The sequence below is a fragment of the Takifugu rubripes genome, chromosome 1 (genome assembly GCF_901000725.2).
Source record: "Takifugu rubripes chromosome 1, fTakRub1.2, whole genome shotgun sequence".
In the NCBI taxonomy this organism is placed as follows: Eukaryota; Metazoa; Chordata; class Actinopteri; order Tetraodontiformes; family Tetraodontidae; genus Takifugu; species Takifugu rubripes.
In genome coordinates, this window is record NC_042285.1 from 14,313,099 (window position 1) to 14,329,817 (window position 16,719).

At 39.2% G+C, this 16,719-nt stretch overlaps 4 protein-coding genes across 4 annotated transcripts; all 4 read right to left on the bottom strand.

Annotated features, from left to right (window-relative positions):
- Nucleotides 1-477: 477 nt before the first annotated feature.
- LOC101075434 (gamma-crystallin M3-like) lies at nucleotides 478-1,382 on the bottom strand. Its single transcript, XM_011607637.2, has 3 exons — nucleotides 1,225-1,382; nucleotides 871-1,113; nucleotides 478-786 (listed from the first exon to the last, which is right to left on the bottom strand). Exons 1-3 carry the CDS (start codon nucleotides 1,252-1,254, stop codon nucleotides 511-513), a joined length of 549 nt encoding a protein of 182 aa, XP_011605939.2. The 5' UTR covers nucleotides 1,255-1,382; the 3' UTR covers nucleotides 478-510.
- Nucleotides 1,383-4,765: 3,383 nt separating this feature from the next.
- LOC101075213 (gamma-crystallin M3-like) lies at nucleotides 4,766-5,624 on the bottom strand. Its single transcript, XM_011607630.2, has 3 exons — nucleotides 5,532-5,624; nucleotides 5,181-5,423; nucleotides 4,766-5,095 (listed from the first exon to the last, which is right to left on the bottom strand). The coding sequence occupies exons 1-3, from the start codon at nucleotides 5,547-5,549 to the stop codon at nucleotides 4,817-4,819; spliced, it is 540 nt and encodes a 179-aa protein (XP_011605932.2). The 5' UTR covers nucleotides 5,550-5,624; the 3' UTR covers nucleotides 4,766-4,816.
- Nucleotides 5,625-7,737: 2,113 nt separating this feature from the next.
- On the bottom strand, nucleotides 7,738-8,631 carry LOC101080030 (gamma-crystallin M3-like). The gene is made up of 3 exons (XM_003961641.2): nucleotides 8,516-8,631; nucleotides 8,168-8,410; nucleotides 7,738-8,051 (listed from the first exon to the last, which is right to left on the bottom strand). Exons 1-3 carry the CDS (start codon nucleotides 8,528-8,530, stop codon nucleotides 7,779-7,781), a joined length of 531 nt encoding a protein of 176 aa, XP_003961690.1. The 5' UTR covers nucleotides 8,531-8,631; the 3' UTR covers nucleotides 7,738-7,778.
- Nucleotides 8,632-12,356: 3,725 nt separating this feature from the next.
- On the bottom strand, nucleotides 12,357-13,214 carry LOC101068209 (gamma-crystallin M3-like). Its single transcript, XM_003979330.3, has 3 exons — nucleotides 13,096-13,214; nucleotides 12,748-12,990; nucleotides 12,357-12,661 (listed from the first exon to the last, which is right to left on the bottom strand). The coding sequence occupies exons 1-3, from the start codon at nucleotides 13,108-13,110 to the stop codon at nucleotides 12,392-12,394; spliced, it is 528 nt and encodes a 175-aa protein (XP_003979379.3). The 5' UTR covers nucleotides 13,111-13,214; the 3' UTR covers nucleotides 12,357-12,391.
- Between the last annotated feature and the right edge of the window lie 3,505 nt (nucleotides 13,215-16,719).

Consider the following 16,719-nt stretch of genomic DNA (forward strand, 5'->3'; position numbering starts at 1 on the left):
TTCAGTAGACAACAGCCATGTTTGCTCAGACATACTGTGACTGCGATTTGTTGATGTCCACTCCAATCTGATGTGGATATTCTAATTTTAATCAGTAGTTTTGTCCCTTAGAAATGTAAAGAATAAATTTTAGATTCTATATACAGTGAATAAGTGAAAGTTACTAATCAAAAGTTGTAACTTTTCTGCAGATTGTTGTGGGTTGATTCTTTCACTTTAAATTATTTTATCATTCTGATCAAAGGACAAACGTTACATTATCTTCTCACCAGTCTGTCATTGGGTTGATTTGTTCTGAACATACAAATATTATAGAATTAATTTAAATTTCTGTTGACAAGATCTTACTTTCATTTATATAATGTACTGGATCCAGGGAGCTTAAGAAAAGCACTTTCTCTTAACTCACATCTTTGACAATCTCGTACCCATTGTGTTTCTATGTATGTTAAAGTGAAGGAGAACACTGTTGCTGTCATTTATTTATCTGTTTATTTTTTTTTTTTTAAATCAGCACATATCCATGATGCGCCTCATGCTCATGATCCTCATGCCACTCATGCCCTGGTCCCTGAAGCTCCTGTACTCCCCAGGCCTCAGGTACATCATCCTGCCTCTGAAGTGAGGCTGCTCATACAGCAGCCAGTGGCCGTCCAGCACCTGGGAGGACTGGCAGTCAGACATACGGTAGCGGTCCTGGATGTTGTCACAGTCGTCAGTCAGCTCGTTCATCTGACCACTGAAGTTCTCCCTCTCATAGATCTTCATCCTGAACTGGCCTCTGTGCTGTTTTGTTTTAAAATAAAATTTAGATTAAAGATTTCAGAATCTTATTTAAATAATTATTATCTTTCATAGATATGAACCTACCATGGGAATCATGCGACAAGACCTGATGCCAGCACTCATTCCCATCATGCTCATGTAGTCAGAGTATTCCCCTCTCCTCAGGAAATACTGGTTTCCCATGAAGTTGGGGCGCTCATAGACCATGAAGCAGCCGCTCTCCACCCTGCAGGACTGACACCTGCTCAGGTAGGAGGACATGTCAGAGCAGTCGCTCATGCACTCATAGGAGCGACCCTGGAAGTTCCTCTCCTCGTAGAAGATGATCTAAAAATCATTCATCACAACGGATAGTAGTTTGGACATCGTTTTTCAGCAAGATGCAATGACATCATTGGAAATATATATTTTAATTTGTGTTTAAAATCCCAAGCTTACCTTGCCCATGCTCATATCAGTGGTGGTCATTCTTGTAGGTGAGCTGCTGCTGTGTTGCTACTGCTGCACTGCTGTCCTGTTGGATTTAACCCTTGCTTTTATAGCTAAACTATTCCCATACAACCAGTGCCCCCCATTATTGAAACCCCTGATGCAGCAACAAGGTTTACAGCTCTGTGCAGATTTGTATTATGTGATCACATGACTGGGCCCAGCAAGACTTTAGAAAATGTATCCTTTTGACCAGGTGACACAAAGGGTTTTTTTTCTTTTGTTTTGTTTCATTTTTTTCTTAGGTTGTCATATCTATTTAACATTATTATAACAGGAGCTATTCACTTCATGTAGCTTATACTCTATGAATTGGCTAGTGTATGGTTCTGTAAGTCATTTAACTCTTTATGAACTATACTTAATGTGTGATATTAAAGATAATTATTATTTACACAATTTGACCTTTTCACATCTATGAAGTAATGATGGGGCGGTGTATGATGTAGCATCATTCTGTATGAATAATATAACAAAATATATTACAGCAAGGGGTTTTGGTTTAAAGTGAGCTGACTTTTACTTTATTGTAGGGTTATGAAAGTGTTTAGTGTTGTATGTTTGTAAAGTGCTGAAGTGCTTCGGGGTTCAGAGTTGAGTAGCTGGACAGCCCTGAGGACAAAGGGGGCTTTTCCTCCAGCCAGAGGGGAGACACTGACACAAACTATCAGTTGATCACAGAAGATGGTGCGACTTGGAACAGGCTGTTCAGCTTAGAGCAGACGTTGACCATGTTCAACAGGCAATTCTTGTTTCACCGAGTGATGGAATGAAACCAGAAAATAAATGAAAAGGTTGTTAAAGGTATAATAGAATATGTTGAGGATGTTTGAGGATCTTTGTTGCCGCCAAAAGAGTTTCATTTAATGAGAAGTTACTGTCTTTGATGGTACTTTCTGAGGATTTCTGCTGTGTTAGAAGAAAACCTAAGCAGGTTGTTAAAAACTGTCCCTACTTGTACTCACTGACAACCTCCAGTGCCCCCTCACCCCTCCCCTTCCTGTCCCCAGGATGGTAGAGACTGTCTCAGCATGTCTGTGCTGGGAAGAAAAAAGATAATCGAATATTCATGAATTTGCGATTGGTTTGGAAGTTAGTAGTTGTTATGGTCAGTCCTCCAATTCAGAAAAAAATATCGCTCCTAATGATGCAAAGCCTAGGAAGTCAGCTGACTCATCACATGCTCTCCTACATGGATTAGGGAGGGCTATTTGAGTTTACCCAATCATTTTTAATTTCTCTGCAATTCCTTGAAGTTCAATCCCATCTCCTCAGCTTCCTCCTGTGGACTCTGTTTCTATGGCCTCTAAGCAGATCATTATCAGGGAATAAATACATTGAGACGGAGCATGATGCCAAACTTCAGAGATGCTAAATATTTGATGCGCTGCCAGCTATGCAAATACCCACGCTCAACAGAGTTATTTAATCTCATCCAGAGTTGTCCAACAGAAATACTTATTGCTATCGTCCAAAAGGAGGGCAACAGCCTTGAGACTTTTGTTGGTTGGGTAAATGGCAGCTTCTCAGTGACAACACGTAGGGGCAAAGACTGAGTAGCGGTTCAAGTAGAGGAAATGTGGAATCAGCCTGGCGCCTAATCAATCCTGTAAAAGTTGATCACCTTTTGTAATTTGTTTTTAAATATAAATTTGTTTTGTTTTTGGAATTTGGTTTCGTAAAATGTAAAAAAAGTAGTTCTTAAATTCTAAGTTTGTCTCAAATTTTGTAAAAGTGTTTTGTGAATGTTATATTGTATTGCACTTCTCACCCACCTTAAGAACTTGTTATACAGTATGTACATGTAATATGAAAGGAAATTAAAGGTACCTGGTGTATAAAGTAAAATGATCAATTTTCAACAGTGCTACTGAATAACCCATTGAGCCATTCTTTCACATATCTGTATGTGAAAAACATAACATGTAAGAAAATTATAGAAATACAAACTACAGTATATACAAACATGGGGTGCGGCAGTAGAAAGGCAAAGTATTTGGGTCGTCCGTGGCTGTGGTGACAATTGAGAGTGAAGTTTAATTTTTCTCTTGATTCCATTTTGCCATCTATAAAGATAGCTGATGCCCCTCACAAAATATGGGGAAATTTTGTAAGAGCCCTAGATCCAAAATGGCTCCTATTTTTGAGACTATTTGGGCCAGAGCTATTGATTTGATGCATTTTTGAACAAATTCAAGATGGTCACCAATTTGTGGCTCTTTAACTGTCAAATTTTCAAAATATTAAGCTCAAATGAAAGCTTTGGTCAGACTGAGCAGAGCTATCAAGTTATGGACTGTAAAATTACAATTTACACATAGCTCATTGATGTCTTGGATGAAACCAATGGAAGCAGGGAGACAAAAGATTCTTTTACTTGGAATTCTTTTTATTACCAATTGTTTTTTCTATTAACTAAAGCACTTTCCCTCTGAATCTGTTGACTCTCCACGCTGACTGCTCAGTCTTGCTTGAAGAGCTCTAACAACTTCCTCTTCACAGTCTTGCACATTGACCCATCTACACTGTAAAGTGAAAAGTGCTCCTACTTTCAAGAGCTGACTCAAGTTGTATCATTCTCGTTCCCTCTGCAAGGTCCACTATGGTTGCCAGCCCTGTAATGCATAACTCTAATGAGGGGACCAGGCCAGACTGTAGCAACCTCATCGTCGGTGCTGAGATGTCAAAGGGCACAGCTTCAAAAATCCTTCATGCATACCTGTAGGTGATGAACTGTCTGCTCTGTCTTCAACATGCTTTCTTAATGAGATCACTAGCACTGGAGGCTCTACTTCACAGCAGACGTCCCCCTTGCAACATTGATTGCCTTTCTTGTTTTTGAAATCATGTTTCTCATCTTGTAGGAGCTCAATCAATCGATAGAAAAAGGAACTCCAATCTAAATCTACTTCATTTATGAATTTCTTCTCGAAAATAGCCTCAGAAACCATGTTCTATGCAGCACTGTGGACCAAAAAAATAAAAAAGTCAATTTTCAACTTGGCTGATGGTAGCCAATTTGGATATAGGGCTCTATAACCTTCGCTCTCAGGAAATTTGGTTCTTACTCTGAGCATAAATTCTCCAAGAAAAATCTGATTAATGGACTGGAACATGTAAGCCATTTAAAAAAAAAATTATTCACATTTCTGAAGTGCATTTAAAAAGTAAAACCATTGTTATGGTAATGTAGCTAATTGAAAAACAAGACATTTTATATTTCCATATGTTTATCATATAGTGGTAGACCTCCACTTCCGGTTGCTAATCTTTACAACAGGTGAAGCCCATGGGCATTCAGGCTTTATCTAATTTTATCGAACTATTATCTGATTAAAATATATTTAGATCGTTACTGAATATTTTTAATCTAATGGTGCCCTAATTGTGAGTATATGAAGTTTATGCTTGAGTATAAATTTTTTTGTTGAATGATTCTGTTATGTTGTTCTCCATATTCCACTTGAGTCAACTTTACAAAACACCAAAGTTATTGCAAGAACGACTTTATTTAGGAGGATGCTATACATTGAGTGACAATTTAGGAGCAGGGGTCAATGATGCGCCTCATGCTCATGAACTTATTGGTGCTCATGCCCTGGTCCCTGAAGCTCCTGTACTCCCCAGGCCTCAGGTACATCATCCTGCCTCTGAAGTGAGGCTGCTCATACAGCAGCCAGTGGCCGTCCAGCACCTGGGAGGACTGGCAGTCAGACATGCGGTAGCGGTCCTGGATGTTTTCGCAGTCGTCCATGAGCTCGTTCATCTGACCACTGAAGTTCTCCCTCTCGTAGATCTTCATCCTGAACTGGCCTCTGTGCTGTTGTTTTGGTTTAAATAAAATTAATAGGAAAATCATCCACTTCCTTTATATCTTCATTAAACAGATGTTATTGTACACATACCATGGGGATCATACGGCATGACCTGATGCAGTCTCTCATTCCCATCATGCTCATGTTGTCGGCATAATCACCCCTCTTCATGAAATGCTGGTTTCCCATGAAGTTGGGGCGCTCATAGACCATGAAGCAGCCGCTCTCCACCTTGCAGGACTGACACCTGCTCAGGTAGGAGGACATGTCAGAGCAGTCGCTCATGCACTCATAGGAGCGACCCTGGAAGTTCCTCTCCTCGTAGAAGATGATCTAAAAATAATTGTACTGGTTAGATTAGAAAAAAACAGCAAAAAAACAATTCTATATTGTAATACCATCCAAAGACAAGTCTAATATAAAATATTTTTTTCCTGCTACCTTGCCCCTCATGTTCATGCCGGTGTTGCTTAGAATGGCTGCAGATGCGTTTGCTCTTATGACTGCACAACCTGTTGACTTACCTCCTTCCTTTTATAACAGACCAATCAGTCAGTGGCCCCTCTCAGAGAACCCCTAAGTCAGCAACTTACTATTGAAACCTATATAATGCAAAGGGTTGTGTTTTTCTGTGTTGTTTTGTTTTGTTTGTTTTGTTTTGTGTTTTTTTCCCCCAGGGACCAGGTACCTCACAGTCTTTAGAAAACCACTTGCTACCAGTAGAGAAAGGACAACAAACAATTCAAACAAAAAAGTGTCATAAGTGTTCAGTTTGTTCAGATGTCCAGTTGTAAGAAGAGTCCTGATTGACCCAAACTTCTGTCATATGAGAATGATGGAGACCACTGAGCTGCTGGAAACAATAAATGAATCAGAATTCTTTTTTCTGGCCCTGTCCCGATCTGTCTTGATACAGTTCTGTCTCTGAGGTCTTAAGACAGTTCTTTTGCCATCAAGGATTTCTTTTTTGCTTTGATATGCACTAGGAGCTGTAAGCTCTCATTTAGACAGATGTGTTCTTTAAAAATCAGGTCCAATTTCTTTGTTATAACAAATCTGGAGTCTTATGATGATTTAGAAATGTCTCAAAGCTGAACCAATAAAACGGCACTTGAATGACCTACATGAATGTGACAGAAAAAGAGTTTGAATACTTGTTGATATGACATTTCAGTCAGGACTTTATCCTTAAGCTGCAAATTTCTCTTAAATACTGATTGTGGACTTAATTTGATATGAGGCATCACTATAAGCAATAGTGACAATTTAAGAGGGTCTGAAATATATTTTTTACTTTTGTATAGTGTATATTTGATGCTACCATTTCTACTGTATCTCTTTTACTTGAAGCAGATATTTTTTTTCTGTTCACTGTTGAGTTATCATGTTAATCTCGGATAACACACATAACACCAAACTTCATAGTGCAACATTTGCTATTTTCAGTTCTTCCAAAGATACTTTTTTTTTGGTCTTAGAACAACACGTGATTATAACCACTGTTGTAAAACTTGTTTATTTCCACAATGCCTTATTAAGGAGTTATTTATCATAGAAGTCTTAATCTGTTGAAATCTGTCCAACTATATCAACATCAAAGTTGGGGGCTCAAATAACTCAGTTAGCTTAAATGTGTAGAAAACATCCAAACAAGAATGTAAAAAACATCATCATGTTTCTGGTTTCAGATCTTAAAAATAACAATTTGTCTTGAGCTATTGATACACAGTTTGTTGACTTTTAACAACCTCTTTTCCAGTATAGTTTACAGGGTTTCAATTTTGTTAACATTAAAACCTTGGACCAGATCATTACAAAACGTCGACTCTGAATTGAATTGAACAACACTACATTATAACTCTGATATAAACCAGTAAGATTACTGAAACAATTTGAACCAAAAGCTCATTAATAAATCTAAATTTTTTATTCAATACACTTACAGATAAATGAGCACTAAAACTACCATTAAATGAGAAAGATAAACATGTGAAACCTCTTGTTTGTTGTGCTTTACAAATTTGTTTATTTTCTTATTTTTAAGTCAGAATACTAAGAATGGTGAGTTAGAAAACATTTTTTTGTAATATTATGTATCTCTTTAATGTGCCCCCCAATCAGGTGGTGCCCCATCCAGCAGATGGTGCCCTAAACAACATATCAAAGTCGCCCTTTCTTCACACGTAATATAACAAGTAGATTTTGTTTAACTAAAAATTAGTTCATTGCCTCATCAATCATCTAATAACATTTTAGAAGTTTAACTCAACTAACCATTTTGTTACTGCTTTAGTATCTGTCAAAGCGGAATATGTTGTGGCTTAACATTACATTAAATCATTTATTTAGTTTAATTACTTGAAATTAAATTTGCTAAATTAGAAAATTGTTTGCCCTCCAAGCTGGTTGTATTAACTCATTTCCTTCAGCCTGTTCTCACAGACAATTTCTCTCTGCACTGGAACAACATGACCCATAACCTTTAATGTTGCTTTTGACACTTTGTCAAAAGTGATACGCTTGATAAAAGAGGTGATAAGAGAAAAATAAAGTTGAACCCAGCTGAAATGTGACACAACACATTTTACAGAAGAGTTCAACACAATAGGGTTCCCAGTCATGAACACTTACTGACACAACAAAAGAATTAGTTACAATTTTTTTATTGTCTTCTTAACTTGACATTGTTTACATATCCATGATGCGCCTCATGCTCATGAATCTATTGCTGCTCACGCCCAGGTCCCTGAAGCTCCTGTACTCCCCAGGCCTCAGGTAGACCATGCTGCCTCGGTACTGGGGCTGTTCATACAGCAGCCAGTGGCCGTCCAGCACCTGGCAGGACTGGCAGTCAGACATACGGTAGCGGTCCTGGATGTTGCCGCAGTCTTCCATCAGCTCGTGCATCTGACCTCCAAAGTTCTCCCTCTCATAGATCTTCATTCTGAATTGTCCTCTGTGCTGTTTGTGATGAACACAGAAAATGTCTTTATATTAAGATAGGTTCTTAGTCAGGATATAAGGCTGTACACCGCACGCCGTGTGTGAGTGTTGCATTCAAACACATGGACACATACCATGGGAATCATACGGCAAGACCTAATGCAGTCTCTCATTCCCATCATGCTCATGTAATCGGCATACTCGCCCCTTCTCATAAAATACTGGTTTCCCATGAAGTTGGGGCGCTCATAGACCATGACACAGCCACTCTCCACCCGGCAGGACTGACACCTGCTCAGGTAGGAGGTCATATCAGAACAGTCACTGCTGGTCTCATAAGAGCGACCCTGGAAGTTCCTGTCCTCGTAGAAGATGATCTGCAAATAGAAAAATTAGAGGAAAGATTGGTTAAAGCTCAGTAGTAACTTTGATTGTAATCTGTCATTCAGATGCTGAGCCTATCAGCTGCTGAGTTTATCCACCTTGCCCATGGTCATTTTGGCGGTGTCAGTAGCTGTGCACTGGTGCTGGTCCTGTTTTAACTGTTACTTTTATACCTGACTAAATCCAAAGAATCTGTGAGTTCCATTGTGTAAATTCCTGACCCAGCAACATGTTATAGAGGCCTATAGAACACCGAGGGGCATGTCACACATCCATGTGACTGGATCCGCAGGAAGACTTTAGAATGGATTTTTCCATTGGTCACAAAACAATGAGATCTTTCACCAATAGTCTCTTCATACATCACAGGGAATTTTGAATATAAATAAATAAGGTCTTAGATATGAGCACGCCTGCCTGTGTGCAGCTTTACATGGAAATATATTATGCATGTATGCAGAGTGACATAATGGGTTCTAGGGTTGTTGGTCCTTTAGCCAGCAGCAGATATATTTCATTATATTATATTATATTGTATTCTATTATAATATATTATGAAAACCATCACATAAATGTATTACATTAACACTGGTTTTGGGAGGTCAGTTTTAAAGTAAAGTCATCATTGTAGATTGTAAGATAACACCCCTATAAACAGATACTATGGTTTGGCCCTACCCTAACTGTCCTGACAATTCTCACATGACTGCAACCAGCTGACAGTCTGCCTCTCCTGTGTCAGCTCCTGCACAGTGCCACTGTACAACCAAGATCCAGAAACATACACATCATACAGCTTTTCTGTGTATACATAAACCTGAATAATACTGTACTAATATGACATAATTTTCTAAAAATGGTTTTGCAAGAGTAACCTGCAAATATATCTATATGTGCTTATGTGTATACATATAGATACAAAATAATGCAGTTCATTTGTTGTACAATTCCTGTCCCCCTTTCACTTGCCTAACAGTGGTTTGGTCTAACCCCCTCACAAAGATCAACTGTATACAATAACTTTGGCATTTCCACACATCCTAAAGCAGTTTTGATATTTGTGAACACCCAATCAGAGGGAACCTGAGGCAATGAAGATTAAAGGGGTAACAGTAGAAAGACTAAATGCATACAAATGTCTGGATGTTGCTTTTAATAATATGATGACAGGGACTCATCATATTTTATCACTGATGAACCAATTGAGTCTGCACCTTGTACTGTATGAAGAAACTGCATCTTTTAATCTTTTAATTTTAATAGTTACATGATGAAAATGTTTGCTATGTCTGTGATATGAAGTGTGTGTAGCTGCTGTGTTGGGGGAATGCAGGGGTTACTGAGAAGAATAGGACTGATGAACTGACCAAAGGGGCAGGCAAAATGGATGGGCTGACAATCAGACTGAAAAGAGTACGCAGTGACCGCCGGGAGGAAACGGCACTTAAGATTGTGCAGATCTCTGGTCACCCTCTTCATACTCGTTTGGTCAACACGGTTTCTGAACGCAGTGGTTGGTAAAGTCCACGCAGTAAGGATGCTTCCACATTTCTAGAACTTTTTAAGTTGTATTTAATATTACCTTATTATCTCATAGTTTCAAATTTGATATTAATTTACAATGTAATAAACTTGACTTTCCCATATCGTGGGAAAGTGGTGCCCGTTAACACCCGTTCATACCTGGCTGGGTCAGCGCCCTCGCTGCCAGTCACATCAGCTGTGCTCATCTTGGTTTTTCAAACTGTTTGACACTTTTTTTAAATTGTCCTGTGAGACTATTTAAATTAAAAAAGCGTGTTATTGGGTATAAAAGGCCCAGTTTCTGATAATGACTTATGAAAGCAGATGCAAATTAGATGCATACAATAATTTTCAAATACACACAAGATACAGACACTTACATCCGCCCCTGAGGTTCTGTTGTTCCCTTTGTTTCCAGACCGCAAAATAATCTCAGCAATGCCCTTATTTACTTAAAGTGCTTTAATCATTATAGCACTATTGATATAATTCAGCTGCCTGATAAAGTCTCAAATAAAATAAAATCTCAAATAAAATCTTGAAGATAAGAGACATGGCTACAGTCTTCCAGGTCGTGCCAGGTGTGGAGCCCTACCATCTTTGAACAGCAATATTGAGCTCCATATATAGCTGGGAGTGAGACGCATGATCTTTCAGGGTGACTTCTATTTGCTGACAATCCTAATTTATAAAATAAGGTTCTCCTAAAAGAGTTTAATGTCATTTTCAATTTGCATTAATTCATTTCTTACACAGCGACATGAAAAGAAATTACCATGGAAGATAAAATTTATCCACCTTTGAAAGAGGGAAGAGGGAGAACCAGCAACAATTCTTTTAGAATTAGGGAAGTTTCTGTCCACTGTAGACTTAATCTGAAGTAAACATTTAAATTTGCGAAATTGTTTACTCAAAGTCTCAAACTTGGCAATGAGAAGGAGGAAATGAAGCAAAACTGGGAAGGAGGGAACAGACACTATAGGGACCTTATCACTTTTGCAGTTTAGATAATGAAATTTGGTTTTCAAAGACTTTCATAAATCTGACACGGTAAAGACAAGGGCCCAAGATAGTTTGAGGCCCTCAATGGACAGCTTAAAGGTGTAGCACAGTGAGACCCTGGACAGTGAATGAAGTGGAAGACACTGTGGACCATAAGGTGCTATTAGCCAACATTGGAGATGACCTAAGGTGTAGCCACATGGCCCAATAGGGCGACAGTAGGAAATCTAAGGCTCTTGCAAGGAGAGTATGAGGGAATATGAAGGGTCCTCCCTTGGATAGACAGCCTCAAGGACGCGTACCAGAAGAGCATGGAGTGTGAGGACGGTCGACATTCATTGGGACACTTGAAAAAGGAGGGATCATAGACAACAGATGCTTGGGGAAGTGTGGATCTTCACTAGAGTGGGGACGCGTCCAGGCACCATGGCAGCACTGCAGTGGGCGGTAAGTAGTATCAAGAGTATCAAGTACTGTCACATAATTATCACAACATAATGAAATTTTGTTGAGCCTCCTGGGACAACCACAACTACAATACCACTAACAGGCATTTAAAATACAGAAAATAATTAAATAAAATAAAGAGAAATACACATGTACACTATGAGCTATAAACACCGTCATTATAGAGAATTTTGAAATGGAAAATAACTGGACATGAAAAATTGGAAGTTATTGAACATTGGAAATGATTGCAGTTGCTCTTGGTGCTGAACAAACGTGCCGCTTTGCTTTGCCACCAATCAAGTTAGTCATCTGGACACTGGAGACAGTGGAAGAAGCGAGGACACCGATGTGGAAATGTGGACATTGAGGACATGAGCAATGAAAGTCAGCTGGGAACGCTGACTCCTAAGACACTGTCCTAATGAGGAGCAGGATCTGATGTTTCTCTTAAGCCTTATCTGAGGTGATATGGTAAAAGGGTAGCAGGTTGGTTGCTAACGGGTCAGAGGCTGGGAACTCTGTGGAGGTTGGTAGCCATCACTGAAGATCACCGGAAGGGTAGATCGCTGCAATAATTATGTATAGTTTCAAAATACATTGATCGTGATACATTAGTGGATTTGATTTTGCACAAAATTGCAGTGAATAATGAGAAATACTACACTTTGCACACCCTTTCACAAAATAATAATTTAAAAAACACCACCAACTCATCACTTACTTTATATTCATATTGAAATGATAAGTCTTTACTTGTCAGTTGAATTTTGAAGCAAAGGGGGATGCAGTCCTTCAATGTCTCGATGTGAGACTCGTGATATTTAATAGATCTTAATCTCTTTTCTAAGAACTGTATATTGTTGTTCCTCAGCTTTTGTTTTGGACTATCAACTACATTTTTGCTTCATTTTGCTTTGTTTTTATAGAGAAAGAAACATGTGGAAAAAGTCATAACACCAAACTCTAAAATGAAATTGTTTTATTTAAACCACAAATTCTTAGCACATATCCATGATGCGCCTCATGCTCATAAATCTGCTCATGCCGTGGTCCCTGAAGCTCCTGTACTCCCCAGGCCTCAGGTACATCATCCTGCCTCTGAAGTGGGGCTGCTCATACAGCAGCCAGTGGCCGTCCATCACCTGAGAGGACTGGCAGTCAGACATACGGTAGCGGTCCTGGATGTTGTCACAGTCGTCAGTCAGCTCGTTCATCTGACCACTGAAGTTCTCCCTCTCATAGATCTTCATCCTGAACTGGCCTCTGTGCTGTTTTGGTGGATAAAAAAAGCAACATTTTAAATCCCAGAATTTTACAGAAAAACTGTTCAAAACCTTTCCAGGTGTGGACCTACCATGGGAATCATACGACAAGACCTGATGCCACCACTCATTCCCATCATGCTCATGGAATCGGCGTACTCTCCCCTCTTCATGAAATACTGGTTTCCCATGAAGTTGGGGCGCTCATAGACCATGACACAGCCACTCTCCACCCGGCAGGACTGACACCTGCTCAGGTAGGAGGTCATATCAGAACAGTCACTGCTGGTCTCATAGGAGCGACCCTGGAAGTTCCTGTCCTCGTAGAAGATGATCTGCAAATAGAAAAATTAGAGGAAAGATTGGTTAAAGCTCAGTAGTAACTTTGATTGTAATCTGTCATTCAGATGCTGAGCCTATCAGCTGCTGAGTTTATCCACCTTGCCCATGGTCATCTTGGTGGTGTCAGTAGCTGTGCACTGGTGCTGGTCCTGTTTTAACTGTTACTTTTATACCTGACTAAATCCAAAGAATCTGTGAGTTCCATTGTGTAAATTCCTGACCCAGCAACATGTTATAGAGGCCTATAGAACACCGAGGGGCATGTCACACATCCATGTGACTGGATCCGCAGGAAGACTTTAGAATGGATTTTTCCATCGGTCACAAAACAATGAGATCTTTCACCAATAGTCTCTTCATACATCACAGGGAATTTTGAATATAAATAAATAAGGTCTTAGATATGAGCACGCCTGCCTGTGTGCAGCTTTACATGGAAATATATTATGCATGTATGCAGAGTGACATAATGGGTTCTAGGGTTGTTGGTCCTTTAGCCAGCAGCAGATATATTTCATTATATTATATTATATTGTATTCTATTATAATATATTATGAAAACCGTCACATAAATGTATTACATTAACACTGGTTTTGGGAGGTCAGTTTTAAAGTAAAGTCATCATTGTAGATTGTAAGATAACACCCCTATAAACAGATACTATGGTTTGGCCCTACCCTAACTGTCCTGACAATTCTCACATGACTGCAACCAGCTGACAGTCTGCCTCTCCTGTGTCAGCTCCTGCACAGTGCCACTGTACAACCAAGATCCAGAAACATACACATCATACAGCTTTTCTGTGTATACATAAACCTGAATAATACTGTACTAATATGACATAATTTTCTAAAAATGGTTTTGCAAGAGTAACCTGCAAATATATCTATATGTGCTTATGTGTATACATATAGACACAAAATAATGCAGTTCATTTGTTGTACAATTCCTGTCCCCCTTTCACTTGCCTAACAGTGGTTTGGTCTAACCCCCTCACAAAGATCAACTGTATACAATAACTTTGGCATTTCCACACATCCTAAAGCAGTTTTGATATTTGTGAACACCCAATCAGAGGGAACCTGAGGCAATGAAGATTAAAGGGGTAACAGTAGAAAGACTAAATGCATACAAATGTCTGGATGTTGCTTTTAATAATATGATGACAGGGACTCATCATATTTTATCACTGATGAACCAATTGAGTCTGCACCTTGTACTGTATGAAGAAACTGCATCTTTTAATCTTTTAATTTTAATAGTTACATGATGAAAATGTTTGCTATGTCTGTGATATGAAGTGTGTGTAGCTGCTGTGTTGGGGGAATGCAGGGGTTACTGAGAAGAATAGGACTGATGAACTGACCAAAGGGGCAGGCAAAATGGATGGGCTGACAATCAGACTGAAAAGAGTACGCAGTGACCGCCGGGAGGAAACGGCACTTAAGATTGTGCAGATCTCTGGTCACCCTCTTCATACTCGTTTGGTCAACACGGTTTCTGAACGCAGTGGTTGGTAAAGTCCACGCAGTAAGGATGCTTCCACATTTCTAGAACTTTTTAAGTTGTATTTAATATTACCTTATTATCTCATAGTTTCAAATTTGATATTAATTTACAATGTAATAAACTTGACTTTCCCATATCGTGGGAAAGTGGTGCCCGTTAACACCCGTTCATACCTGGCTGGGTCAGCGCCCTCGCTGCCAGTCACATCAGCTGTGCTCATCTTGGTTTTTCAAACTGTTTGACACTTTTTTTAAATTGTCCTGTGAGACTATTTAAATTAAAAAAGCGTGTTATTGGGTATAAAAGGCCCAGTTTCTGATAATGACTTATGAAAGCAGATGCAAATTAGATGCATACAATAATTTTCAAATACACACAAGATACAGACACTTACATCCGCCCCTGAGGTTCTGTTGTTCCCTTTGTTTCCAGACCGCAAAATAATCTCAGCAATGCCCTTATTTACTTAAAGTGCTTTAATCATTATAGCACTATTGATATAATTCAGCTGCCTGATAAAGTCTCAAATAAAATAAAATCTCAAATAAAATCTTGAAGATAAGAGACATGGCTACAGTCTTCCAGGTCGTGCCAGGTGTGGAGCCCTACCATCTTTGAACAGCAATATTGAGCTCCATATATAGCTGGGAGTGAGACGCATGATCTTTCAGGGTGACTTCTATTTGCTGACAATCCTAATTTATAAAATAAGGTTCTCCTAAAAGAGTTTAATGTCATTTTCAATTTGCATTAATTCATTTCTTACACAGCGACATGAAAAGAAATTACCATGGAAGATAAAATTTATCCACCTTTGAAAGAGGGAAGAGGGAGAACCAGCAACAATTCTTTTAGAATTAGGGAAGTTTCTGTCCACTGTAGACTTAATCTGAAGTAAACATTTAAATTTGCGAAATTGTTTACTCAAAGTCTCAAACTTGGCAATGAGAAGGAGGAAATGAAGCAAAACTGGGAAGGAGGGAACAGACACTATAGGGACCTTATCACTTTTGCAGTTTAGATAATGAAATTTGGTTTTCAAAGACTTTCATAAATCTGACACGGTAAAGACAAGGGCCCAAGATAGTTTGAGGCCCTCAATGGACAGCTTAAAGGTGTAGCACAGTGAGACCCTGGACAGTGAATGAAGTGGAAGACACTGTGGACCATAAGGTGCTATTAGCCAACATTGGAGATGACCTAAGGTGTAGCCACATGGCCCAATAGGGCGACAGTAGGAAATCTAAGGCTCTTGCAAGGAGAGTATGAGGGAATATGAAGGGTCCTCCCTTGGATAGACAGCCTCAAGGACGCGTACCAGAAGAGCATGGAGTGTGAGGACGGTCGACATTCATTGGGACACTTGAAAAAGGAGGGATCATAGACAACAGATGCTTGGGGAAGTGTGGATCTTCACTAGAGTGGGGACGCGTCCAGGCACCATGGCAGCACTGCAGTGGGCGGTAAGTAGTATCAAGAGTATCAAGTACTGTCACATAATTATCACAACATAATGAAATTTTGTTGAGCCTCCTGGGACAACCACAACTACAATACCACTAACAGGCATTTAAAATACAGAAAATAATTAAATAAAATAAAGAGAAATACACATGTACACTATGAGCTATAAACACCGTCATTATAGAGAATTTTGAAATGGAAAATAACTGGACATGAAAAATTGGAAGTTATTGAACATTGGAAATGATTGCAGTTGCTCTTGGTGCTGAACAAACGTGCCGCTTTGCTTTGCCACCAATCAAGTTAGTCATCTGGACACTGGAGACAGTGGAAGAAGCGAGGACACCGATGTGGAAATGTGGACATTGAGGACATGAGCAATGAAAGTCAGCTGGGAACGCTGACTCCTAAGACACTGTCCTAATGAGGAGCAGGATCTGATGTTTCTCTTAAGCCTTATCTGAGGTGATATGGTAAAAGGGTAGCAGGTTGGTTGCTAACGGGTCAGAGGCTGGGAACTCTGTGGAGGTTGGTAGCCATCACTGAAGATCACCGGAAGGGTAGATCGCTGCAATAATTATGTATAGTTTCAAAATACATTGATCGTGATACATTAGTGGATTTGATTTTGCACAAAATTGCAGTGAATAATGAGAAATACTACACTTTGCACACCCTTTCACAAAATAATAATTTAAAAAACACCACCAACTCATCACTTACTTTATATTCATATTGAAATGATAAG